This window comes from Hippocampus zosterae, chromosome 7 (genome assembly GCF_025434085.1).
Source record: "Hippocampus zosterae strain Florida chromosome 7, ASM2543408v3, whole genome shotgun sequence".
Classification (NCBI taxonomy): domain Eukaryota; kingdom Metazoa; phylum Chordata; class Actinopteri; order Syngnathiformes; family Syngnathidae; genus Hippocampus; species Hippocampus zosterae.
This window is the reverse complement of record NC_067457.1, coordinates 19,046,430-19,074,295: the sequence shown is the minus strand read 5'-3', so window position 1 is coordinate 19,074,295 and position 27,866 is coordinate 19,046,430. Positions and strand designations below refer to the sequence as shown.

General features: G+C 46.2%; 1 protein-coding gene across 11 annotated transcripts; it reads left to right on the top strand.

Annotated features, from left to right (window-relative positions):
* The first annotated feature begins 93 nt into the window (after nt 1–93).
* ptk2aa (protein tyrosine kinase 2aa) lies at nt 94–27,819 on the top strand. Of its 11 annotated transcripts, none has more exons than XM_052070324.1 (36): nt 94–297; nt 7,689–7,715; nt 9,584–9,831; nt 10,244–10,416; nt 10,790–10,877; nt 11,104–11,183; nt 11,354–11,416; nt 12,042–12,096; nt 13,570–13,710; nt 14,004–14,081; nt 14,416–14,523; nt 14,677–14,794; nt 15,058–15,088; nt 15,734–15,798; nt 16,030–16,116; nt 17,464–17,481; nt 19,266–19,322; nt 19,643–19,663; nt 20,119–20,216; nt 20,298–20,382; nt 20,462–20,562; nt 20,642–20,757; nt 21,302–21,402; nt 21,677–21,766; nt 21,878–22,082; nt 22,322–22,433; nt 22,513–22,587; nt 23,175–23,273; nt 23,701–23,805; nt 24,338–24,400; nt 24,551–24,590; nt 24,683–24,786; nt 25,657–25,812; nt 25,909–25,989; nt 26,107–26,192; nt 26,271–27,819. In XM_052070324.1, the coding sequence occupies exons 3-36, from the start codon at nt 9,628–9,630 to the stop codon at nt 26,380–26,382; spliced, it is 3,216 nt and encodes a 1,071-aa protein (XP_051926284.1). In that variant the 5' UTR covers nt 94–297; nt 7,689–7,715; nt 9,584–9,627; the 3' UTR covers nt 26,383–27,819. The 11 variants fall into 11 exon arrangements, with proteins under 11 accessions (XP_051926284.1, XP_051926279.1, XP_051926288.1 ...); XM_052070319.1 differs by lacking the exon at nt 94–297 and adding an exon at nt 5,498–6,155; XM_052070317.1 differs by lacking the exons at nt 94–297; nt 7,689–7,715 and adding an exon at nt 7,813–9,080.
* The last annotated feature ends 47 nt before the right edge of the window (nt 27,820–27,866 follow it).

The window sequence follows — 27,866 nt, the reverse complement described above, 5'->3', positions numbered from 1 at the left end:
ATCGGTGCGTGCACGCGCCCGCGTGCGCGCGCGTGCCCGCTCGCTCCCAGCGGCGGCCATGTTGGAATGTTGGATGTGGACGGGGGCGGGGAGGGGAAGCAGGAACAGCCGAGCGGGGTGCCAGCGAAGGTCGGGGAGAGGGAGACACGTCCAGGGAGCTAGATTGCGGCGACAATCCAGAGAGATCGGAGCGATTAAAACGCCGCCGACAACTACTTCAGGCTCCCGCGGTTCACCTAGCGAATTTTCCAGCAACTTGTGCCTGTTTTTAAAGTCAACAGAAGCCCTTAAAAGAAAGTAAGTTGACATTTTGATTTCACTTTTCAGGGAGGTGTTGCTGCATTTAAGGAGCGAAAAGGAAATGATATGGTGTTCGCCGGCTCACTTGTTTCAACGCTCGAAAATTTAAGTGTCCCCCACGTTGTCACTATTTAAACTGTTAAATACGAGTGGAATTGGTGTTGTATTGGCAACAGAGTTGTGGCAAAGTATGTTCGGAGCATTATTAGTCTCACACAGTCACATGGAGAAACGAGAAACGTTACCTCCACTCTGACTGGATTAACCCACTTTTGTGTTCCCAAATCTCCCTCCCAGGTGCTTCTTTGGTCCTGACGATAAGCACTACTAATACTCAGAATTATCTAAAGTCAAATTTTAAACATACCACGGCAGCCCACCTTGGACCGTCTGGTGCTACATTAGACCGCATTTGTCCCCCCACCCCCAACCCAGTTAACTACTTTCCGTCCGAGGCACCTTAGTTAGCTCTGTGTGCAAAATGATTATATTTATAAACGAGACAACCCTTTTATCAACGATTCCTGTCATATTTAAGTCGCATTTTCCTGTGACAACTATGAAAGTAATTTTCTGTGTTACCATTTTGTTAAACCCATTCATAACGTTCGTAATTTGTTTCCTGTTGTTGAAAGATTGTTATCAGAAACTGCCTAATGGTTATCATGATATTTTTCACTTTGTTAGTTCCAAATTAAGTTCTCCGGGTACTCAGAGTTCCTCCCGCATTGCAAAAAATGCATGGTAAGTTAATTGAACATTCTAGATTGGACGTTAGGTGCAATTGTGAGTTTGAATGGTTGTTTATGGTTGCCTGTGAGTGCCGTGCAATTGGCTTGCAACCAGTTCAGGGTGTATCCCGCTTGCTGCCCCAAGACAGCTGGGATAGGCTCCATCACGCCCGCAACCCTCGTGAGGATAAGCCGCTCCGATGATGGATGGATGAATGGCTGTACCTGTGGTCAAAAAGAAAAGTGCGGGGATTCTCTTTTACCGAAATACACAAATGCAGTCCATGAATGAGGCCATCTTTGCTGACCGCCTCTCATCAAATTTCCATACTCTCTCCTTTTTTTCTTTCACCCACTTGTCTCTAATCTTAAAAAGGTCAAGGCCTGAAATGGGTGACTTCCGACTATAAATCACCTCGGCCATTCCCCGCATGCTTCTAAATTGTGTGAAGCTGAAAATTTTAAAGCACTCACTGGAGTGATTATTTTTAATTAGCGGCAGTGTCACATTACGGATGCGCCGTGTGTGTAGTTGCGCACCATTTGCCCTCTGCTTCATATTCCAGATGCAAGCAAATGCTAATGAACTGCAGTATCCACTCGAGATGCAGCCTCTGAGCACTAATGTGAGTTCTTCGTCCTTAGGTCTGCATACTGCAATTTTTTTATATGGCTCGTGAGCTAGACCACTGAAAGAAATACCGTGTTGATGCTAGCGTTCTTCAAACGTTCAATACTTTGCTGTTGACTCAAGTCGACATTGTGAGATTACCATTACAGGTGATGTGCATCGTGGTTCTTCATATAAACAGATTAATATTGATCCTTAAATGAATGCCCAATAAGCAATCAATAATGAAAGGTTGAAGAGAATCTGATTAGTTAGGGTTAAAAAACAAGAAAATCCGCTCCAATGGGAGGGAAAAAAGTAAACTCTTCCTTAATAAAACATTCTTCAAGAATCAACGTATACAAAAAAATATAACTTCAATGTATTTTCCAGCCAGAAGCCACAGACAGTTTGTTACGCGTGGCGGTGCTTCTACCTAATATGTCCCCCCTGGGAACCCTGCATCTGATTGAAAAATTTGAACGTGACAATGGCTTAAAAGCGTTGCGCCCAAAATTTTGACCCACAGTGGTTGACTGTTACTGTAACATTAAAATTAAAATATACCCGAAAAGTAAAAGCGCTTAGCTCTTTAAAGACACCGAACAGATAGATAAGCAGGATCAGGAAATAGTTTGGTGACAAACTTCCTCCCTTGCTTTCATGTTCGTCCTCTGATGTTTATGTCACATGCCGCGTTGCGAAGTCCCGCGTGACTTAAAACGCATCATTTTTCGACGATTCGCCGTGGAACTTCAAAAATGTACAACTTGACGCGTGTCGTCAGAGGCTTTATAATTTGAGGCCGATCCAAATTAGGATTGTTTGTAAAAGATTTCTCGCTAGCGTCTGTGATGCATCCCGCAATGGTCAACTGATTTGACTCTTTTCATGTGGTTGGCTAATACAGGCGTGTCCGTCATGTGTGTAAATTGCAGACCACTCCTTGTATTTATAGTAACACTTGACTACCCTCAAAGATCCAACCGTCAACCCCTGTCGAAAACTCTTGTCGCAGTTGTCCTCTTCCTCCCGGCCAGGTTGTCCCCAGTTTCTTGCATTCCATTGAGAGAAAACGCGCAAAAGGGGCGACAAAGGCGGCAGTCTCGTGTGGCATGACTCTCCCGACTGTGACAGCAATCACTCGTGTGTTCGAAGAATGCCGAGTTCCTGACTACGTTTGTGTGTCCTTGCTACATGGGTATGCCAAATTTATTCCCAAGACATGTGACATCTCGTTTGATGCTCGAGCTCCAAGTTCTGTTTGACTTTTGGGCCCGTTCCGCTTTGAAGGTGTGCACTAGTGGTGTTGTGTAAAAAAAAAAAAAAAGAAAAGATGCTCGGATGGTTGTAAGCTATAAAGTGGTTCATGAAGTGTGTGTGTGTGGATGAACTCGTGCGCAGGATAGACTGCAGTCGGCCACAATGGCAGGAAATGACATCATCGCTAATGAACCGGCGCTCCTTGGGGGCATGCACATACCCGGCCGGACGCGTGCACCCACTCTGCAACTCTTTTCGTCTCAGCGTTCCTCTTGAGCTTCTTTTACACAAGACGACGACCTCAGGTGACAGAAACCAGCCAGGTTGACTTTTATTTCACCCCCCCGCGCCCCTTTTTCCTGAATAACACCAAAGCCAGCTTTAAACCTTCAATGCGATCCTCACCCAAGTCTCTTTCCTGGCAATTTGAGGACGTGCATATACATTGAAAAGCCCCGTCGTCAAGTCACCAAGGTCCGCGGTGCTGCTTATCAGCGCATGATGAATAGAGTCGGAACGTGGCGATTCCCTCTCGCGGGGACCTAAAACGAGCACAATAGGACATAGTGAGGCGCACATCTTGTAAAGTAGTTGCCCTTTGCGCGCGTGTGCGCGAGACGGAGGGAGCAGGCGACGTAATTGCACGTCGGCGAAAGAAAGAAGTCATTGTCATCGAGACGGGAAGAGAATCGAGCCGAGGTGAAGACGAACGGTCGGAAAAAAAAAGCAATGCGAGATTTGACTCGGGGTGGAAAAGGATCCTCGCGTGTGAAATCACTTGCAGCTGTCTCGATAGAAGGATTTTTAAAAATAGGAATGGGAGGAACGTTGGGCCTTTTTTGACGGGATGTTTATGTTTTCACTTCCTATTGTTCTGTAAAAAAATATATATATATACATATATTTATATTTTTTTTTACACATTCCTGCTCTCTGTGGCCCATTGTGTGGTGACGGCTAAAAACATCTCGGACACGCTGGGAACTGATAGTCCCCAACTTCAATGAATAGTTTCAACTTTGATGGGGGAAAAAAATTGTTTTAGATGACCAATGTGTTTTTTTTTTTTTTTTGTGAACGCTCGGCCCGAGAATACCAATTTTTTTTTTTCTTGACCTAACAGTTTTTGACAAAGCGTTTTGGCAATGCTATTGCAATATTTTGAAGGCCGTTTTTTTTTCAAAACTCGGCCATAGGGAGTACGCGAGGCCAAGCCCCAAGTTACACATCAACGTCTGCTCGGCCAATCATATGACCTCATCTTTGCTCCTTATGCTCCACCAACACACATGAACGCACACACACACACACACACACACACACAGTCAGAATAGAGAACATCTTCAGTGGAACACCTGGATGCGAGCCAGAGTTATGACATCACAGTCGCACGTTTGGAAACTGCGCAGACATAACTGGCGTGACCACCGGTGAGGTCAGGCATGGGTAAATTGCCACTGTGTCTGTATGTGTGTGTCTATCAGGGTGTGTGTGTGTGTGTGTGTGTGTGTGTGTGTGTGTATGTCTGTCTGGCATCGCCATGAGTCACCCGCAAACGCTGTCCTTTTCACACAAAGGTTCATTGAGCAGCGGTCTTCACTCTCCAATCTCCGCGCTGGTTCCAACCCGTTTTAAATGTGATGATTTTTTTAACTATCCGCAGGCAGGAGAGCGCCGGTTGAATCAACGACCTTTTTGGATGCGTGTTAGCCCCGCGTTGAAATCGCCCTGCCACTAGAGGGCAATGTTACTACATGGGGACCTTGAATCCAGCCGGACGGAGACGTATGTTGGATGCGAGTGTGTGACATCTTGGCCTATTAATCCGGTGGCCCATTAATCTGCTTTCCTCTTGAGCAACTCCCGTTCTTGCCTTGAGGCCAGTTTGCCAAGTGCGCGCATGCGTTTTATGTCCGAGAGCAAAAGGATTGTCAAATATCAGAATACACACAGAATATTACAATACATTTTTTTTCAAGTTTATAGTCTTCCACGATGACCCACATGTACTTCATGTGTAATCTCAGATTACGCATCGCTATGTTGTGATTAAACTGTGCTGGCAAGATTGGACGGAACGTGATTCTCGATAGGCAGTGAAGTGAACAGCGGGAGTGTCGCTCTTTTCAGTCGAGCAAAGCGAGATAGTCACATTATGACTAATGGAGTAGCCCCTCGGGGCGGTGTTTGTGTCAGAGAGGCGGAAGGTCCTAAAGGCGAATGACGCAGGCGCTCACAAGCCTGCTTTCACAAGGATTTTGCGGGATGCGAGGAGGTGAGACATTCAATATTGACATTTGCTGGTTAGCCGCTGTGCAGTAAACCAGCGTGAGAAAATAGGTCACGTTTTTGTTTGTACGGTTGTTGGAAGTTTACTACACTAATGCAGTAGTGTCAAGTCAAAATTAGAGTCAATATTTTGATGGAAAAATAACTTGAACAAGTTTGCCACCATTCATTAGCGCCCCCTGCAGGATTGGAGCAGCATAACAGTTGCACTCACAGCTGCTTTTGAAAAACTCTTAATAATAATAATACATTTTATTTATAATTTATAAAACATTTTATTTATATTTATATTTATTTTATTTATAATATAAAATAATTTTATTTTATTTATCAGAACCTTTCCTGGTATTCTGGCATGCCCCCGGTACGGGAGACAAGGTCCTGCTTGCTTTGTGTCACGTGCAAAGCGCCAACCCAAACTCCTTCAGCTGCAGTTTGGCGGCCTCACTCGTTTGCCGTGCTGGAAAATAGTCTCGTGTAAACCGCTGAAGCTTTTTAATTTCTCACTAAAATCTTTCTTTTTAAAAAATTTTTAATTTCTTTAAATTCACCTCCATCACGTTGCGGTTTCTCTCTCGCCTCCCGCTTCAGTCAAGTCACCGTGACTCGTACATCTGGCTGCCTTTCCCCCTTCATCCCTCTCCTTGCGGACAAAGATATGCCCCTCCCCCTTCTTCCTCCTCCCCCCAATCCCGTTAGGAACTCCTCTCTCTTGTCCGCTCGCATTTTCTTTCTCTCCCTCTCTCTCCTCCTCCTCTTCCCCACTCGCGTGTATTCGTAGTTGTAGCGCGGGATTAGGAAGGGAGGGGAAAGCCAGTTTGTAAACTGACACAGTGACCACACAAGCCCGGCTTGGATTTGGGCTTTCCCAGTATAGCCTCCTTTCATTTGCTTTGTGGAGGGGAAATCTCCTTCTTCTTTCTCCTCTCTTCTCGACTCCTAAATGGAGGGATTATACCATGGTAAGATTTATCGCAAGCTGGGGATTTCATACACGGCTCGTATGCATGCGTCGCCTTCTATTTGCTGAAGATGAAGAGTTCAATTTTGAGGAGCGCGGGGGGGGGGAAACCGGAACATTAAAATACATTGTGACGAGCGCTGACTGGTTGGAAGCGTTGTTGACACTTTGGATATCGGAAGCGGCGCTCCTCGGAATTAATTCAAGCGTTCATATGGTGGAAATGCAGTTGAAAAGAGGTGACATAATCCTCTTTCCTCTCAATCGGAGGCGCGCGTGTGTCAAAATGTCACGTGTGCGCACGGGGGGGGACGGTCCAAGTGTGTGCATGAGTGGGAAGTTGTGTGTGTGTGTGTGGTGGGGGAGTGGATATGGATGTTAAATTAGAGGTTTGTGTTGTGCATCCTTCCATGGGCTATTCCTGCTTTTGTCTTGTATGCGGGCAATATGTTTATTTCTGTTTGCGCCATTTTGTTTGGAGAACCCTGCAAAAGTTATTCATCTCTATGTTACGACATATGTAGCTTATTTCTGCGCATGGCGTATTAAATATGATTTCGCCAATTGCTTTGTCAGGGTATGGAGATCGAATTAAGTACTGTGACAAAGCGCGGGTTATCGTGTCCTGGTCTATTTAACTCATTCACTCCCAAAGACGTTTTTAAACGTCTTTTCAGACTTTCACATTTTTATTTTCTTAACCCAGTCGAAATAGGCGCACGAATCATGTTGGAAGTGTCCTGTAGTTTGACAAAACCTGCTACGAGGCGCAACGCGAGGCAGCGGGGGGCATTGAGGTGAGCCGCATACACAACGTGCGGTGTATACTAATAAAAAGTTAAAGAATTTTTTTTTTTCTTTTTAAGCGACCAAGAACATTTTGTGCCTGTTAAATTATTTTTTTGGGGTGTTCCAGCATGACAAGAGCTGTGAAATGTGCATTGGGAGGAAAATGTGCAAATCATTAAAGTCATACCATAGGATTTATCGTTATTGGAGGCTCTCTCTGCCGCCGCAGCACACACACACACACACACACACACACACACACACACACACACACACACACACACACACGAGTTTCATATTACACATCGTCGGTCGATAAACTATACGACCTGAGTTGGCACTTCCTCTCTGTGGCCTTTCCTCGCATGACATCATCTTTGTTGATGACCCCCTTCTGTCATTTGACCCCCTTCTGTTATTTCGCTCCAAGCTTGTGCGAGCGTGCGTCCAAACCCTATGCCTGCTTACTGGTATTGCGTAGCCCCGGTTGTCGAAAGCACTTATCCTCTTGACCTGACAAGGATCAGTGACGCCTTGTGAAGTTTCCCAAAGACCACTCGTGGACTTCCTGTGGGAGTTTGAGAGCTTGAGTGAGGCATTTATCGTCATGCACCGTAGCTCAGTCTTCATAGAGACCATCTGATGCTGAGTGGTAGCGTCTACAGAGTGTCATGATTTTTTTTTTTTTTTTGGTAAACCTTAACCCTTTTGTGATGAACATGCTTTTTATTTGTCTGTCTTTCAGATATCTCCAGGATTGCCTACTACACAGGTGAGTGACTCCCCTCCCCCCACTGCTTCTTGCCTAATTTTATGCTCATTATCATACAGCTGTTAAAGGCTCGGGAGGTGGGGTTTGGGGGGGGGGGGGTCACCACCAAAGATTTCCCCTGACGGTGAACAGTAATTTGTTGGCGGTGTTACTCCGAGGTCAATGCACCGCGAACGGCTCTCATTCGAGAGTAGCAGGTTCCTTTCCGGTCGCCAAGTTCATCCCGCCCGAAGACCGCAGGGTGCGAAATGAAGTGAACGGAGCAGTCGAGCGCATTATTGATGTGCACTGGCATCATAGTCCACCCCTCTGTGTGCCAATCGCAAATTCACGCGTGCGGCCAAGCGAAAGCATCAAGACAAATTGATGAGAATCAAAATTGGACGAAATATCAAAGCAATGCAGCATGAAAGGAAACGTGCCTTTTTGGGGGTGTTTTAACGACGCCGTCCAGTGTGAAGAATTACCGAGCACTTTTTCGCTATTTCGCGGTTCGTTTATCGCGACTTCGGTGCAGGGCAGATTTTTTTCAAACAATCATTTGTCAAGTCCGCAAAAATCATCCCTGATTTTTGAATGATCCCTCTCCAGCGCTCCAGAAGGCCGCGACGCCACCCCGATGGGTAAAAAAGTGAGAGGGGTTTGCATTGAACACTCCAGCGTTTTAGCGATTGACATATTCCTCCTGCTCCTCCTTTCGCCGCGCTCCCGCTCCCCCGTTCAACTTTCACCCGTGCCGCGTTTGTCGTCCTTTTCCTGTCATTCTTCCCTGAGACAATGGTCGCCGCCTTCCCCGTCGTCCCCGCATCTCTGCTTCTGTCTCTCTCTTTCATTGCGCGCCGCGGTTGGCCGAACGAGAGGACGTCTTAGCCCTGGCGCCTCGCTAATTGTCTAAAGTTCTCTTCAAAAATGTGATTTTTTTCCTTTATTTTTTTGTTCCCGTGAACTATCATCGCAACAGGAAGAAAAGCTATCCAAACTCACTCACACTTCCACGGCAACGGTGTAACTATGGAGCGCAGGCATGGGGTCGGAACGGCCCGATAACAAACAGTGTGCTTGTCGTCAGAAAAAAAAGGGGGGGGGGCGTCTCGGGGGAGTGACGAAGAGAACTTTTCTGGACTCTGAGGATCTCGGGCGAAAGGACTCGCGTGTTGTGACATTGTCCGAAACGGCTATCTCGGAAAGGATTTGCTCCGCGCTCGTTTGCGTCACCCTCGCTCGGGACGAGGTGCGGCGTCATGCGTGTTTGTGAGGCTTCCAGCTGCCTGTCTGTGCTCAGCGGTGACGGACACAGCCAGAGACTGACGTGCGTTTCCGTGGTGACGAGCGGCTGCAGCCCCTTTCCCATATGTTGGGGCCAAGGTAGGGCAGTCATTTCCCTAATATGGGGGACTCGGCTAAAGTGAGCTCCACTTGTCCGGCAGTTTTTGTTATCAAATTAAGCCCCCCCCCCCCCACTCCAAAAAAAAAAAAAAAAAACTTCCGGTGCATATTTTCATACTCAAATAATCTGTAAGCGTTTTTTTTTTTTTTTGGTTTACAGGGAACAAGAGTTCCAAATGCTCTTCAAGTGTTGTAGAGTCATTGTTTTGAAGATAATGATAGTTTCAACATTTTCCATTGACAATTTTAATCATTTAGAGAATCGGTTTTCTTCCCTCCACACAAATACGTCCAACACACAATTCAAGACACACACACACACAACGACAGCAGGCATTCCCTTATGAGTTTAAGTCCAGGAAGTTTGTCAATGTCAGGAAAAATAACCGCCTGCGGTCCATTGTCTTGCTTTGCTCGTCGACTGGATGAGCCTTGACATCGGCCAAAGAATCTTAACGCGGGAACTTATTTTTGTTTTCCAGAATATGACAGACACTTAGCCGCGGCGGTGTCAGCGGGGAAGACCATGGCGACGCCCTACATGGATCCCAACCTCAATCACGCCCTGCTGGACGGCGGCGCCAAGTCGCGGCTCAGCGCTGGGGGGCCGGACCGTACCGCTGCTGGATCTGTGGACCGGGTCCTCAAGGTCTTCCACCACTTCGAGACCAACACAGAACTCAGCAGCTGGTCCTCCAACATCCGATACGGGGATGCTACCGATGTCCGGGTAAGATTTTGAGGCTCCGCTCGTAAATGACCGCAAACCTCAAGTCTTCCGCCGCAAATATGCTTTTAAAATGAGTCTAAAACCGAGGACCCCCTGTACCTCAAACTGCACCACTCAAACAGTTAAGCGGCCTCCCTTTATATCTGGGTCAACCCCCCCACCCCCCCACGCCTGCCAGAGTTTTTACATGGCAACGCACATGCTCCTCTGAGAATTAATGTGCATTTGATGTCTGGCAGCTTGTTTGGGCGTGTGGACGTCATCTTATATTTGTCAAAATCGCAGAAAGGCACGCATAAAGTGATTCGCGATGCGAACCCGCCGTATTACGGACTCTGCGTTGAATCCAGCTGGTTTCATTTTATTTTGCCGAAGTGAAGATCATGTCACAGCGTTGCGACTTCGTCAACAGGGAATCATCCAGAAGATCCTGGATATCCACAAGGTGCGGTGGACGTCGTGCTTTGGCTTGCGTCTCAGCAGCAGCGGCCAAGCCAAAGACCAAGTGCACTGGCTGCATCCCGACATGGGCGTGTCGCACGTCCGAGAGAAATACGAACAGGCGCGCCCCACCGAGGAGTGGAGGTGAGTGAAGTTTGAGGTGGAGCTTGAGCCGACGCGCACGATGCAGTTGAAAGAACCAGGAGTGATTTACTGGAGGCGCCTCATGCAAAATCCAGCGGGCGCCGTCTGTCGTACGGTGCGTTGAAAGGCTCGTGGATCACTTTTATTGTGGCGGTCGCCGCTAATGCCATTGTACATTTTGGACCTTTGGCACTGTGGACCTAACAAAGAGAGAAGGAAGCAGATGTCACCTTTGTCCGACAAAGTCAACAACTCTTTTCATGCTATCCTCTGATTTGTTTTGGGAATTGCATGACAGGCCGGCTAAAAAAAAAAAAAAAAAGGTCCGTAGGTTGCCCACCCCTGTTGAAACAATCACATTTCTTCCATGCAGGTACGAACTGAGGATCCGATACCTCCCGAAAGGGTTCGTGCAGCAGTTTACGGAAGACAAACCCACACTCAATTACTTCTACCACCAGGTACGGACACGCAAACGAACACGCTCGTCGCACATTTCTTCTTTCAACATGAGACATATGGCGTTGATTGCCGACCGTGTGCTTGCCGGGAAGTCATCTAGGTCAGTAGGACTTGTTTGTGATTTGTCAGAGTGCCATTTGTTGCTCGGCGAGATAAATATGTCAGTGTCTTTAAATAAACATACGCATGCGTTTTTGTCGCTTACATGTGTCATTTGGCACCTAGGTGAAAAATGACTACATGGCACAGATCGGCGATCAAGTGGAGCAAGATGTCGCCCTTAAACTGGGCTGCCTGGAGATCAGGTGAGACACCCCATGAGTAGCCAGCTTTTGTTTTGTTTTGGGGTTTTTTTCCCAAAAGGCAACACGCACAAATTAGTTTCTTTCCTTCCGAACCGCTGACAGATCCAAAACCTGCAGTTTAGCCAGGATGATTTCATGCTCACGCAGAGATGCTCTGCTCTGATTTCCAGGAGGTTCTATAAAGAGATGAGGGGAAACGCCCTGGACAAGAAGTCCAACTATGAGCTACTAGAGTAAGTATTTTAGGATTCTTCCAGGCCAGCCGTGGTCCTCCATCAGCTTCATCCTCTCGCCGTTTTGCAACTCAACTGGTTCCACTTCCATACATTTGTGTGTATTCACATTCGATATGGCAATTTCTTAAGATGACAAAGCAGTTTTTGGTCCATGTGGCAATTTGCTGGCTCCTCGACGGCTAACGCTAACAAACCAGGCAGCTTAATGAGGTTGCTTGGCTCCCATTCTAATGAACTGCCCGACTGCGCTGTAGTTTTTTTTTTCTTTTTCTTTCAAACCCTACAGCCTAATGAGCTCGCCAATGAACAGAGAAACAATGTCCGGTCGTTTCGTATCTTCTTCCTCATCTCATGTCTTTGTCCTCTTTGCAATCTTCTCAGTCTGTCCCTCATCCCCAAAAATATGTCAGGTTTCAAAATAATATTGCTTGACTGTTTTTTTTTTTTTACTTTGCAAGTTTAACCGTGTCGTGAGTCAGCCTCATCACTTTCTGCTTCCCACTGTTCACTTCCCACATTCACTTATGCAACCCAGCACAGATCAGATCGCGACATTTAACATTCCTGCTGGTATTTAAAGCATTCTAAACATTGCCCCTGCTCTCTTGTCCCCTGCACACAGGAAGGATGTCGGTTTGAGGCGTTTTTTCCCCAAAGACCTGCTGGATTCAGTCAAGGTGAGATGAGAGCACCGCAATAGTCCCTGCATAGTCGCATTTAATTTTATTTTATTTTTCCTGAAAAGAAAAAAGAAATGTTCGGACTCTATTGTGCTGCAAATGTATTTACTGATTTCTTTGCAAGCTTGAAACTAATACATTTGACTACACATTCCTGTTCAAATTTTGAGTTTGGCTGGATTGTGATTTTTTTTTTTTGGGTGACTGGCATAATGGAAGAGTCAGTGATAAATTTACGCCACACTTTTACGGGGAGGGTGTGTTGAAGAAAGGCGCAGTGACCCCAAAAGGTCCTGATGTCGGCAGGCGGCGTAAAGACAGATGCTCTGCAGAGCGGAGCGCTGCCGCTTGTGCGCAACCCCCGGGGTCACATTTAAACCCACTTTTTCTTTCCAACAATGAGGAAAGCAAGGGGGAGGTGCGCGCCTTCCATCTCCGTCTGTCTATCAAGTCCAGCTGAATCCCCCCCTCCCCATTCCCTGCCCTCCTCATCAGCTGCCCACCTCTTTACCTCCTTTTCACAAACATGGCAACATGTCAGTGACCTATAGTGACAGTTAGAACAATTAAACACCCTTCCACTAGATGGCAGCAGTCAAACAACACGATTGTATTTCTATTGTTGTTCGAAACATTTGTTTCAGTATTGACCTCCGACGGTGACGCACCCCCCAAAAAGCCAATAGAAAGGATAACATGACAACCCTTGCGAAGTTTATCATAAGGCAGCTCGCTGAGCTAAAGTCTCACGAGATGGCCGCCGTTTCATGAGACGGTCTGAAATCATCCTATCGATAAAAGAGTTGCGCGCGTGTGTGTGCGCGTGTGTGTGTTTGTTACTGTGGTGTTTACAGCAGTTAGTTGTGTGGCTGTCTTTCAAAGGGTACAAGGGAATGGGAGTCATTTAATGGGATTATTCTCTTTCTCAATAGACTCCATACACACAAATGCATCGGCACACACACACACACATACACGCGCATACACGCGCAAACTCGCACAAAAAAAAACAGATGGCTAGGGTAATAAAGGGTGACTGATGTCAGGACTGGTCAAAGCCGCTTTAAGAGTCCATTCATGCTGACAGGTTGGCCAACAGGTTTAGTTAACAAAAAAAAGTCACATTATAGACGATTTAATGATGGTGACTACTTGTGTGTGCCTCCAGGTGGCGCTAATAGGGCAGGGGACAATATGAGTTCACCACTCCGTGTCCTCACACCACAGGATAGTTAGATAGACCCGGATTAGTATCTAGCGACGTCCGATAAGGAGGTCTTTGCTGACGTTAATTTGACGAGAGGTAAAATACTCAAATTCAGCCTGCTAATCGTGATGAAGTGCAAACGGAACAACAATGTTCCTGGACGGATTTGTCTGTTCATCGCTGCCCTTCTGTCCACATTAGACAGTTTCGTAGTCTCATGCCAAATAGTTGCATGTGCTTCATTGTCTCTCATCCTCCTTTAGGCCAAGACGCTTCGTAAATTGATCCAGCAGACGTTCAAGCAGGTGGCCAACCTCAATGACGAGCAGTGCATCCTCAAGTTCCTCGAGATCCTGGCACCCATCCACCGCTACGACAAGGAGTGCTTCAAATGTGCGCTAGGGGTGAGTCGGACTCTGGTTCCTTGTGTAAGGTTGCCCCCTTGTGGTGGCGTTGCGTCTCGCAGGCATTCGCATCAGAACAAGCGGTTCCTCGGTTTCCGATCGTTCCGGAAACGGCCCTGAGATGCCACAAGATGGCACCAAGAACAATTGTATTACAAACGGCTTTGGCCCGAGTGTAAAAATGGGAACATGGGAGAGTTTTATAATGAAGCAAAACTTCTCAGAATTAAAAAAAACATGTGAACGGCAGACTGCATGTATGTGGGTGTTCACTGTTTTCTCCCTGCTTGCAGTCAAGCTGGGTGATCCAGGTGGAGCTTGCGATCGGACCTGAGGAAGGCATTAGCTACCTGACGGACAAGGGCTCAGCAGTAAGTAAGAGTTTGTTTTCGGGGTGCAATATAAACAGCAATGTCACACCATCCAGACTCTGCTCGCTGTGTATTTTTCTATTTTAAATGTAGATGTTTTTTTTTTTTTTTTTTTTTTAAATGAGGATACCCAAATTCATATCCACATAAATGTGTGTGACAATCGGTCATGTTTTTTTTTTTTTTAATGTCAATTTTGACACCTAATTGGCTTTAAACATTTTTGGGGGAATCAGATGCCAGTGATATTTGCACTTTGGAGGTTTCTACACACTGCATAATAGAATGAAGGAAAACGGAATTTTGAGTGATACGTGTCTCTTCCTTCCTACAGCCAACCCATCTGGCTAACTTCACCCAAGTGCAATCCATCCAGTACTCGGCCATGGAGGAGAAGGACAGGAAAGGGATGCTGCAAGTCAATGTCGTGGGAGCCGCCGAGGTACACACTGGCATGATCTTGAGTTACCGTCAGCTGTATTTCTGACTTCAGCAGCAGCTGGAAGTGATTCTGTCTTGTCAGTCGTGCGTCTTTTAAGATAAGAAACCTTTGTGTGTGTGTGTGTGTGTGTGTATGTGGGGCCACTCAACGTAGCCTCTCAACGTCACGACAGCCTCCCTGACCATGGCGGAGAATTTGGCCGACTTGATTGATGGCTACTGTCGGCTCATCTCCATGGAAACGCGCTCTTTCATTGTCAGAGTTCAGAAAGGTAGCAGCCGTTGAATGTCTTTGGCAGCATATCTGAAGCTTGAACTCAAATTTGGACTTGCAACAGAAAGCTCGTAATCCAATAAGCGACAGCTCAGAACTGAGGAAAAAAAACTAAACCGGCGCACTACTACACTGTATGCAACTGTTCTTGTCCTCTACATGTAGAAATGTTGCAACGATGTCGTCCACATTTTATCACTATGCTGCAAATGTTTTTCTGCTGTATTAATCTCGTGTTGTTGTTCTGCGTTTATCCTCTAGAGGGGGAGAGAGCGCTACCCTCCCTTCCAAAGTAAGTGCCGCTCTCTCGCAATTTGAAATGGTGTTGTACCTTAGCATCACTTCGTTGTTATTTTGTTCAGTCTAGGCTCGGACTAACCTTTATTTCTCAAAACATTGGCTTCTACCCCACAGTGTTTGCGTTCTCCAAAGCAACGTGACTTGACATTTCCCAACGTTTCTCCACAATACTTTTTTTTGTTTTTGTCACTTTGTCGAGTCCACTTTCTCTTGACATAAATTAGCAGAGATATTATTGAATGTTATTCCAATGATGGCCTCCGCTATCTTGCAGTTGAGTAAATAAATGCCCGCCTCCTGCCCGCTACAGGAGGAAATAATTGAGCGTATACTATACACCCCTTCCCCCTTGTTGGATCTCGGTTTCACGACCTCGTGTTTTTGTTTGCTTTAAACTCAAATATCACGCTCTCGTCACCTCTTTTTTTTTTTCCTCTGTGTGTACCTTTCTCCCTCGGCCCGTGTCTGGTCAAATAAGGAGATAAGTTTGGCAGCCAAATAGTTTCCACTTGTGCAAGTCTCCTCCTCTTTTCCTTGGCCCTCACACTCTTCCCTTTCCGTGAGCCACCACAAAAAGGCCGAGATAATTGCCGCACTTTGGGTGGTGGTGAACACGTCCGCCTTTTTCTATTTGTAGGTTGTCTAATAATGAGAAGAAGTTGGAGGCGGTCAAGAGTGGAGTGAGAACGATCTCGCTTTCAGGTACGTCGGAGGAATGCCGCGCTCGCTCTTGTCACATGCTCCCTCGTGACTGCTCTGCTCTTCCCATTTCCTCCGACATCTGTTTTTTCTCTCTCACCGTCCTCGTCTCCTCCATCCTGTTTGTTTACATCCACGCTTGGCCCCTTTCTGCACTCTGTCCACCTTCCGTTCACGCCGTCCTTTTCAACCCCCTTTCCCCCCCACCTCCTTTCTGTCTTCGATTGGGCAAAGACCCGGCGTCGTCGACTCCTCCCAAGCCAACCAAGGCGCGGCGTTTCCTCCTCCCTTTTGTCTTCTGTTCCGATTCGCCACCCAATGGTATTCCTCGTCACGTGAATGTCTAATTAAAGGCCGCTAATTTCGGGTAACAAACAACTAACAAAAGTCATCGGTGGACAATTGAAATGAATGGCATTCCGCTTTCCTACCCCGTTTGCCTCCCAGTGCGGTGCGCACCTCGCCCCCAAAAATCAGCTGGATTGGACTGTAGTCGAGCAATTTTTAAACTTCAACAATAGAATGAAAGACGTTTCGGATTCATGGCTACTACCGCCGTGTCGAATGGAATTTTTCCATGATGGGACAGCGCGGGGACGGATGAATGCCAGCTCTTCAGTTTGGCCAAGGCGAAAATCTACCTGGTTGATAAACTATCAATCGTACGTCCTCCTCACTGCCTGCTTCCCTTAACCCGTTTTTGTTTTGTATCGACTCTTTATGCGTGTCGAATATATCCTCATTCATCGAGCTTTGTTTCAAAAACAGTCTTAATAACCCGCAAGGTGGAGTGCGGCAGCAAAGTAAAAAAAAAGGATGAGTTCAGCACATGCCTTGACTCTGAGGTCGGGTTGAATCTTCCGAATTCCAAATCCAATATTTCATCCGTGTTTGAAGCCAGTCGATCGAAAGCCACGGAGCCAAATTCGCGGCCAGGGAAGAAGACGGTGATCGGCCCTAGGCAGGCGACAGCCGCGGCTTTGTGAAGTGAGCCCTTAATCTGGACGGCAGCCGGAATGCCGCAGACATTTTCCCCGACGTTCTCAGCTGGCGGCTTCGGATTTGACACGCGGGGCAAAGTGCATCTTCGCGATTGGGAATTCAGCAGTGCGCGAAAGTCAGTAGCGGTCATGGTGGAGAAAGGGATTCAATTGAATGGCTGTTGGATAGTCAAAGCTACGTCGGTGTTGAAAATAATTGAATGCGAGGTACAAAATGATTTGGTCTCGGGAGGACGAATGATCAAATGTATTGGGACACCCCCCGTATGCAGCTTTTACACTCATCGGGTTTTTGGTGTGCGTTTGTGGGATTTTTTTTGGGGGGGGGGTCATTCCGAAGCACTCTCGAACCGTCTGTCTTTGTTTAAAATCCGCCACTGGAATTTTAGCGTTCACCTCGGCTGCCTGCGCACATATTTACAAGTGGCCGCCGCCTGCATCCTGTGCAAGCAACATCGGCGTCTTCCGACCGCCGTCTTGCGTGCCGCCGCTTTGTTCACGCGTTTCACTGGAGCTTCTTCACCTAACCGCCTGCGTTTTTGGCTTTGCAGGTTGTGCCGCAGCCATTTTGTGACATGACTAAACTATAATTTCTTTCTCTGTCTCTCCTCCTCCCTTCCTCGTCGTCCTCCCTTTTCTGCTCTTGCATGCTCCCCGGATCCTGCAGAAGATCTTAGCGGGGATGGTAAAGTGATCAATCTCTCAAAAGTTGTTTTCTTGTTTCATGTCACTCGCACTCTTGTACCAAAGCGTGCTGGGGGTTTGGTTCACGGTTGCGTCCGTGTGTTGCAACGATAGGAAAAAAAAAAACAAAAACGACTGAAGCTAAACTGACCTCATTTTGGAGCAATTCGGGATCATTTTCAATACAATTACACGCCAGCCCACTAAAACCAGGAGTGACGATGGGATGTGTCTCTTTTAGGGAATTTCTCCAAAATGCCCCCCTCCCCTCCTTTCTCTCTCTCTCTCCCTCCCTTCCTCGGTCCCTCCTTCTCCCACCACACGCACACACTCATGTACACGTGGACTGACATATATTCTTGCACAAAGTCATGCCAAGGTTTGCTGGTTTCAAGCGATGCATTCCTGTCTATAATGGGCAAACACACACACACACACACACACACACACACACAAAAAGGGAGACTGGAATTTAAAATGCCAAATGTTGTTTTGTTTTTCCCACAACTGGAATGTTTTATGATGAGCTGAAGTGCAAGTCATGTAATGTGTCAGCTTATGATGAAATGGCTGATGCGGATTTTCCTCCATTCTCTTCTCAAAACTTCTTTTTGAACGTCTCGTAATTGTTTTTTCCAAACACCAAAGCACCTCCATAGCTGCACTCCCCATAAGTTTGAATAATTGCAAAATACCCCAGGACTTGACCCCCACCCAACAACATTGATTGAATTTTCACTCGCGGAGGCAGCACTTCATCACCAAGTAATGAAGTATGTGCGGCTTTTTTCGAAGCTAACACTCGTAGCTAAGGCTAATTTTTGCTTTTGGCGTCCACATGAGCTGCATCGCATCCAAATGTCATTCGGCCTCGCTTGGCCCAGCAGAGTTGTCAAGTGCGGGCAGACTTGAGAGTGGTATCTTGTATGTAAATTGACACCACTGTTCATCGTAGCAACTGAGCTCAATAGTCAATAGCCCAAAACAACCCCCCCCCCCCAAAAAAAAACAGGTTTTGAAATTAGAACAACTTGAAAGTCACTCCTGTGGCGTTTAATGGCTCCCACCGTTTTAAATGAGGCTGCCTTTTATTAACCTTTAAATGACCCGTTACTTCCTGCCTGGGGCGTTCCTGCTGAAAAAAACAGCAAAACAAAAAAAACCTTCTCACGTTAATCAAAAATTTAAGGAGCACATTGCTGGTGTTCCCGCAGAGACTCAGACAAATCGGACGCAAAGCTTGCGCGGACAGCAGATGTTCAACTCGTGTCGCTAGCAGCTGAGTCTGCAGCCTGACTTTATTTTAAACACCAACCATCTGGTTAGGATGGATTCCGTCCATCCTTCCCTCCTCTTTTTTCCCCCCCCGCCCCCTCCTCTTACTCCTCCTCCTCCCGCTGCATCTCCAAAACTCTGTTTTTGATTCTTTCAAACATCTCTTTGGGCTCCCTGCTTCTTTTATGATTGTTTTTCTCCTCTTGGACTCTTCCTGGCCTCCTCTCCTAATTTCTCTGCCGCCATCGCACTGCAACACCAGCTGCTGTCACTGAGCTCAGCTGACGTGCCGAGCCAATTGTGTGTGTGTGTGTGTGTGTGTGTTTGTAAGAAAGAAAGAGAGAGAGAGAGAAAGAAAGTATAGCTGCATGGGTGTCGCTTTGGGCAGGAGTTATCCAAACAGTGAGACTTTTTTCAGTAAGCTGCTGCACCTCCTCAATAATATGCATGATTCTTTATTTATTTTTTTATTACATTTTTCGTTGTCTTAGCGTTTCATTTTCATTCCAGAAACCGATGACTACGCCGAGATAGTTGACGAAGAGGACACGTACACCATGCCCTCCAGTAAGTGCATGATTTCCTTTGGCTTTCTTCTCTTGGTTGTCCCACATGCCAAAAAACAAAACAAAAAAACAAAACAGACAAACAAGGGAGAGCGGCACGTTTGGTCTTTCCGTCTCCCTCCTTTTGCTTCCTTTTTGAAAGTAAACTCAAATCGGGGACATTTTCTTTGCATGCGTGTGCGCGAAATGACATCCCCGCCAAGTTCTCTGACTGTGAATCGTCTGGTTGAGTGTTTTCCGAGCTGTCTTGCCTCTTTCCCGCTTTTCACCTTCCTGTCTTCCTCTTTTTTTTCTTCCCCCACTCACCCATCGCCAACGCAGTGACCTATGGAATAGTGGAAGGTAAAAATAAAACCCAAAAAAACAAACCCAAAACCTAAAAGCTTGACCTCTCTCATTCTGTCCAACTTCCAAATGCTTGTGAATTTTTCATTGCCACAAATCGACTCCCTTATTTATATGATGACCATGGAAGAAAAATGCAAAAATTCTACTGCAACTGTTGTGGGTCTCTCCTTTTCGACACATTTAATCGCATATAAATTACTTTACTAAATTATTTTATTACATTGATGAATATAATACATTTGAGTATAATTGTTTCTAATTTAGTTTGAATGAATTACATTTAATTCTATGATTTTGAATTCTTTTAGCTACTTTGTTTTAGGCGCTACTTTTTGGTTGCAAAAAACACATACAGTACCGTATATCTATATATAAAATGTGATTCAAGAAAAATGAATAACCCTCTCTTTTGTCATCATCGGCATCATCACTTCATTTCTTATTTTTAGCGCGGGACTACGAGATCCAGAGGGACAGGATCGAGCTCGGTCGCTGCATAGGCGAAGGTCAGTTTGGAGATGTGCACCAAGGAGTCTACAACATCCCGGTACGTCCTACGGAATCGGTGGCGCAACGAGATCATGCTCATTGCAATTCCGTGTAAAGACAAAAGATGTTATCCCCGCAGGACAAGCCAGCGTTGGCCGTCGCCATTAAGACGTGCAAGAACTGCACTTCGGACAGCGTGAGGGAAAAGTTCCTGCAGGAAGCACGTAGGGCGGCCGGCGAGTGAGCAAACCCGTTTTCATTCGGGCTTGTTCCGTTAAAAATGTGCTCGACGTGCTCCTGCAGTGACCATGCGGCAGTTTGACCACCCTTACATCGTCAAGCTGATCGGCGTGATCACGGAGAACCCGGTGTGGATCATCATGGAGCTGTGCACGCTGGGAGAGGTCGGGTCACCTGCGCGACAATGATCTGCTTGAATCCATCGTGATTCTTTTGTTTTCTCCCCCCCCTCCCCCCATACAGCTGCGTTCCTTCCTCCAGGTGAGGAAGTACAGCCTGGATTTGGCAACGCTCATCCTGTTCGCCTATCAGCTCAGCACTGCGCTGGCGTATCTGGAGAGCAAACGCTTTGTGCACAGGTAAACTTAATGTTTTTTTTTTGGTGTCATTTTTATGGCTGAGAAGCAGACGGATGTTGACTTGAATTGACTTTACCGTACGCTGACCCGTCTTAAGAAGGACTGAGCCCTGCCCAAAATAGCAAAAATCTGCGAGCAATGAACCAAAAAAAAAACACCACACAAAAAATAGAACTGCCTATAAATTGAAGTCTGTTGCCAATGAAAACAGCAGCAGCTTCCTACTGCATGTTGCAAAGTGTCCTGTGCACTGCAGAAGATAATTTTCTCTTATTTGGAAAATGTCATCTCACCAGAACATTTTAGTAGGTGTGTTGTGTACGTGCCATTTTTATGATCTATGCAGCTTATTTAGCTCCGCCCAATCTTCCTTGCTACTCGACCTTTATCTGAATTTCATTTGATCATGTTTCAAGCTCAATTTTCACTCGACATAAATTGTCGCTTTGTGTTAACGTGAGTACAAAAGTAAGAGCAAAATAGCCAAAATCCTTGCCGCGCCGTCTCATTTTGCCTTTAAAATTTTTTTTATTTTGATTTTTAGGGACATAGCGGCACGTAACGTGCTGGTGTCTTCGATTGATTGCGTGATGCTGGGGGACTTTGGCCTGTCCCGCTACATGGAGGACAGCTCCTACTACAAAGGTGATGATCATGCCCCCTCCCCCGCCCACCTCTCTAAAAATCTAACCATTCTTTGGGGATGTTATACTCTCCAATAGTCCATGGAACAGATTGCGGTCGACTTTTGAGGTAGGGCGACTGTGCAGTGTTAATTGCCGGAGTTGGGCAGACATTTTGGGTTCGAATCTCTGTTTTCACTATGCTTTGGTAGGGATGCATGCTTTCGTGTGACATCGACGCCACCTAGTGGAGGCACGGGACATTTTCTCAATGCTTCTCTTCTCCACTGTTTCAGCCTCCAAAGGAAAACTTCCGATCAAATGGATGGCTCCCGAATCGATCAACTTTAGAAGATTCACCTCCGCGAGTGATGTCTGGATGTTCGGTGAGCATGTTTGCCTCTGACTAAAATGGCACAGTGTCATTGCGCTGGTGACGGGTTGTTCTCAATTCAATTCAATTCAAATTGCATTCAATTCGATTCTCCCCACCATAGGCGTCTGCATGTGGGAGATCCTGATGTACGGCATCAAGCCCTTCCAAGGGGTGAAGAACAACGACGTGATCGGCCGCATCGAAAACGGCGAGCGGCTCGCTATGCCGCCGCAGTGCCCGCCCACCCTTTACAGCCTCATGACCAAGTGCTGGTCGTACGACCCGAGCAAGCGGCCGCGCTTCACCGAACTCCAAACGCAACTCAGGTCATTATGATGACTCTGCATGGATTAGAAATCATTTCAGATCGCGTAATTTCATCACACCACAAAGTCCGCATGCTGAACGCTAATATACAATGCGGAACGCCATACATAGGTGAATGGAAATGATGGTAGATTTTTATTACAATCCTTCCAACAGCTGCTAATGAAACACCTAAGGAAATAGAAGTTCCCTGTACCTAATAGTTGTAATCAATCAACCTTTTGGATTTCCGCATTAGCACCATACTGGAGGAGGAGAAGGTGCAGCAAGAGGAGAGACTTAGGATGGAGATGAGAAGACAGGTCACGGTGTCCTGGGACTCTGGAGGTTCTGATGAGGCTCCGCCCAAAGTCAGACCCGTCTTATTCGATAGCTTTCTTGACTTGATTCAGAATGTCAACAGAATGTGTGTTTGATTTGTGTTTGCAGCCAAGTCGACCGGGTTACCCCAGCCCTCGCTCCAGTGAGGGCTACTTCTCCAGCCCACAACACAACCATTACCAGGTGCTACATGCGCACACACACGCGCGCAAACGATCTGAAATACGTTTTTATGTGCATTGTTGAACATCATAAGATACCCATCACGATTGATGTCACAGCACGCTTGACACTTGATCGCACGTGCACAAATATAAGTTATATATCATCAATGTATAAAGCCAATGTTTCGGTTGTCACGGTGGACACCACCACCTAGTGGTGTAACATGGCATTGTTTCCTCCGAGGGTGGAAAGAGATGAACTCAGATTTTTTTTTTTTGTGGAACTTGCCGAGTTTGAAACAAATACTACAAGTCGCTCCACACGCAATTAACACGGAGCAGTGTAAATGCTTCACTTTGTTTGTCCATTTTCAATTCGTAAAAACAATACATGGAGGCCAAACCGAAACAGCACTGGTCAGAGGATGAGATCCGGTGCTCCTACTTGGCTCTTTGTCAGTGGAAAACCAAGCACGTTCTGTGTAAGAACTTGTTAAGCTTCAACTAAGCACAGCACTGGCCCTGCCGCCAAACGAGCGCCAAATATTGATTTACATTCCTCTTATTATTATTTAGTCTCTAACTCTCTTTGGTGTCCACCTTCAGCCGGCAGCACACGGCGGCGTAGGAGGCGGCTTCCCCGCCAACGACTCCTGGAACCCGCACAGACCGGAAAACGCCGCGTTGTGGAGCTCCAACATGGAGGTACGGCAGAGCGCCACCACTCGTGGCGGATGGAGACTGAGCCCTGCTGTGCTGCTTTCCTATTCGCCAGGGCTTAGTGCCATCTTGTCGCATCTTAGAGCATTGTAGAAAAAGCACCAAAACTGCGAGTAGGTGAGTTTTTCAGTGAATGGCGCGGCATTGGTTACAGCGTTCAAACTGTCAATAGGCGAGGATGTCTAAAACTCGAGTTACTCTGACACAAGAAGGACTATTGAGGTGGAACGAGTAAGTCACGGCGTTTCCTGAAACATCACCAAGGATGCACACAACATTGTGGAGCGAGTACACGTAACGATTTACTGGAACGCGGGTCATCGTAGAAATAAATTAAAAAAAAAAACAATTGGAATTTGCCAACTGTGATTTGATGGAATAAAGAGTCGTTTGGCACTTTTTGTTCCTCCAGGACACAGGGTGCGTTGGCCAGGCTCTCATGGAGGAGAGGCTTATGATGCAGCAGCAGCAGATGGAGGACGACCAGCGATGGTTGGAGCAGGAGGAGAGCTTCATGGTAACTTGAACAGAAACCACTCTCGTCTAAATAACCGCGATAACGCGGCGTGACGAACGCAGGCTGCAGCCAGTCAGGGTTGAGCATTTGAGAGGCAGGCGGTGAGGCGGGAAGTGGGATTGGCAGGAGTTTAGGAACGAGCGCTGAGGTGTGGATGGAAAGAACGGAAGGAAGCATAGAAGGGGATCTTTTCCTTGACTGGCTCCTCCTCTTCTTGGAAAAAAAAATCCTTTCGCTCCTATTTTTATGTCATCTACTTCCTCTCCTCTCTTAAAATGCGCCCTGTACCTCTTTTCGCTTCATGATACCTTCTCTCGCTCCACTTGCGCGCCACTCCGCTTCTTCAGACTCCTTTTTCCTCCCAGGATGCAACTCTTCAAAGCATGCTTCACCAAAACGGTACAGAACCAAAGAGAAAGGGAGAGAACCAGGAACACATTTTTGAATGTCTGTTTTGGGTCCCCCCCCCTACTCTGGAGCAACATGGCTAATCAAAGTTGTCGTTGTTGTTATTTATTTATTTTTCCTCCAGAAGGCCGAGCCCAGAAACAGCCGAGGGAGCATCGAACGAGAAGACGGGACGCTCCAGGCGCCGGTCAGTGCTTTAGCGTCGACGACGTTGACCCTTTCTTCCCGTGTGCCAGTTCCTTCTTCGTTTGGCAACGACAGAGATCCGGCAAGACGGCCGACATCTCAACCTGTCCCTTCCCTGACCTGTTGTGTGCGATTCTTGTTCTCTGTGCAGGGTGGAAGCCAGCATATCTACCAGCCTGTGGGCAAACCAGGTAGCACAGCGACATTAGCTTGAAGTTAAGCATGATGTCATATTTTTCACTGTTCAAAAATTGCCAGTGAAGAACATTGTACGTTTGTTTAGAACACGTGGCTCCGCCGAAGAAGCCCCCTCGTCCCGGAGCCCCCGCTCACCTGACCACCCTGACCAGCCTCTGCCCCGTCGACAGCTACAACGAGGGCGTGAAGGTATATGCTGCTCATAAGTCAACGATTGCGTGCAGTCAGCTGACCGCTTTTGGGCTAACGTGCTATCCCACGCTCTTTCCTCTACCCCCCCCCCCCTGCCCCCCCAAAATAGCCGTGGAGGGTAAGATGATCCATGCATACTCGCGTAGAGAGTCGATAGTTAGCCTGTTGTTCCCAGAGACTCATTTGGTGATGAATTCAATCATGGCAAATACAGTGGAACCTCCAAAAACTTTTGAGCGCTTGAAAAAGTTGGTGCCTCCATGGTGGAATGCCCCCTATAGTGGCAACAATTTCAACACGGGAAAACTGTCTGGCTACTCTCTACAATATGAGCCATCGAGTGAAACATGAATAAAACGCAATATCGTCTTACCTAGCGTCGTTAGCATGTAGCCGAAAGCATAATGACTCGCATGGAAACGAGCAAGTGAAGAATGGCACCAAACGCACTTTTTGACTGCCCGTTACACTCCAGGGGCAAGTCGTTGTCATTTATTTCACTTATTTTACTTGATTTACATTGGAGGTGTCCACTGTTATTTCTGGAGCCATAATCAGTATCAGTAGTTTTCGCGTGAGCAGTAGTAAACATCATGTAGATTCCATGTGTTGGTCCATCTCTCTAACTACATCATAGCTCTCTGCATCGTTATATCTTCGGCTTTTTTTTACCTCTTTCTATTTAGTCTGTGCAACCATTTCATCTCTACCTACAGCAATATATGTCTCTCTGAATCCCTCTCTACTTGTATTTCCATCCCTTCTAGCCATCCATCTCTTTAGCTCTCACTGTCTAAAATATTTAGTGCTTTTTATTTTTTTTTAAGTTTAAAAAATTTCATTTGTCCTTTGCCCCCGGTGCTGCAGTTACAGCCCCAGGAGATCAGCTCGACCCCCACGGCCAACCTGGACCGCTCCAACGACAAAGTGTATGAAAACGTAACGGCGCTGGTCAAGTCGGTCATCGAGATGTCCAACCGGATCCAGCCGGCGGCACCCGAGGAGTACGTGCCCATGGTCAAGGTGAGGGGCTGGCGCCAGTCGCTACGGTAACATTCCACCGGGGCCATTTGAAACTTCTGCTGAGCTTCCGCGTGCGTGTATGTGTGTGTTTCGCAGGAAGTGGGCCTAGCATTGAGGACTCTGCTGGCCACGGTGGATGAGACCATTCCCGTGCTACCTGCGAGCACCCACCGCGAGGTAAACGCACACATTGGCCGACACAAAATGGCCGCCAGACCTTTTCATACAGCAACCAAAAATATTATAAATGTGAGAACCCAATCAGTCGATTTGACATCATCCCGCCTGCCACAGATCGAGATGGCCCAAAAGCTGCTCAATTCCGACTTGGCAGAACTCATCGCCAAGATGAAGCTGGCGCAGCAGTACGTCATGACCAGGTGAGCGCCACTTCCTTCGAGCTTTTCCCGCCAGCACCTTAAGTGTTGACGTGGCGCTCCTCTCGTCTATCTCTGCAGTTTGCAGAAGGACTACAAAAAGCAGATGCTAATGGCGGCGCATGCCCTCGCCGTGGACGCCAAGAACCTCCTGGACGTCATTGACCAGGCACGTCTGAAGATGATTACGTGAAAACATTGGCCCTGAAGGATGTGTGGCTGTCCTAATAGCAGGGACGAGATGGACATCGGTCGCTATGGAGAAATGGACTTGGATAACAGTGGACACTACAGTCGCCATATTTTGGTGTCTTCTGGTAATTACTTTTTTTTTTGTTATGAAGGGAAGCTCTTGTCACACACTTTCAACTATACAGAGTGATTAACTCCCTATTTTAAAATACTTCTCGATTATTCATTAATTGTAAGTTTCTTTTTTGTTGTTCTCTAATGTATGAATTTAAAAAAATGAATATGTAAAAATGTAGCATAAGTACTACATTTATCTGTAAAATTACAAGATGTGGATGGTCTTCATCTTGTATGAAAATAAAAAATCTAAACATTATCCAAAGCACTGGTAATTGGCCAGATTTAAACACAGATCAAATTCTTAAAATCAAAGAACAAACACACAAAAAAGGAAAAAAAAGTACAGATTAAATCGTCATAGATATAAACAGTATTTTTAAAAAAGCAAGAAAAAAAATGACAATTAATTTGTATTTTAAAAGGGGGCGGTGCTTTTCAATCACCCTGTATATTTTTTTAAAGTTGCCATTTTTCAAAACCTTTTTAAAAATCTAGCGCTATTTAACACGTGAGGGCTCGTTTTGAAGGCGTTTGCCACGTGACAAACTGGAAAGCAGATGAAGTGGTGATGTTTCAACATGCGTGTACATACATAAAATATGGAATATTTACAGCCTTGGCTCTTACTGGATGTCTTTTTTTTTTCTTTTTTGTTGTCAGTATTGTTTCACACTCTCATCCTTCAGCGTTAAATCGGATTTGAGAAGAGTTTTCCTACCAGTGGCCATTTTCCTTTCATGTATAAAACATCTGAACATTTACAGGTTAAATGTTTTTAATTGTCTGTCAGCTCCTCTAAGGTCTGTCATTTAGTACATGACAGACCGCTTGTTTTTGTGTTTTTTTAAAAAGATGAATATAGAATTAATCTTTGTTTTCACTCTTTTCTGAGGCACGGCTTGCTTGTTGGATACAAGCAGAGGAGGAAATTGATGCAGAACACCATGAATATGCTTCTAATTATGTTTGAATGTCATTTTGTTAGCTTCAGTCTTGTGTATATATGCATACGCTTATATATGAATGGTATCGATAATGAAGTCATATCGGGTTGCCCGTTTATTTTTACACAACAAATCACATCGGCAAACCTTTCAGACTAGAATCCAATACTGTGAATAGACCAGAGTCATTATTTATTGGGTGAATGGCGACTGCATTTGGACGCTTTTGGTCAGCCAGTTTGAACCTGATAAATTCCCAAAACGGGATGTGTATATACCCCTCTCACAAATGTCCTTTTGATGTTTTTCCCAGCACTTCTCTCAGGAAAGACTCTCATCATGTACAGTTGCAAATAAAAACACTGTTACAAGCAGTTTGAGGGTGACTCTTTATTTACCATAGAATGAATTTCTGCTGGTA

What these genes read in the sequence shown, in the direction of transcription:
- ptk2aa (XM_052070317.1), top strand. Translation starts at nt 8,957, where the DNA reads ATGCGTGTTTGTGAGGCTTCCAGCTGCCTGTCTGTGCTCAGCGGTGAC. An exon ending in ATGTCGTGGGAGCCGCCGAG is followed by an intron (nt 14,524 to 14,676) that starts GTACACACTGGC and finishes CACTCAACGTAG; the next exon opens with CCTCTCAACGTCACGACAGC. An exon ending in GGACAGCTCCTACTACAAAG is followed by an intron (nt 21,403 to 21,676) that starts GTGATGATCATG and finishes CCACTGTTTCAG; the next exon opens with CCTCCAAAGGAAAACTTCCG.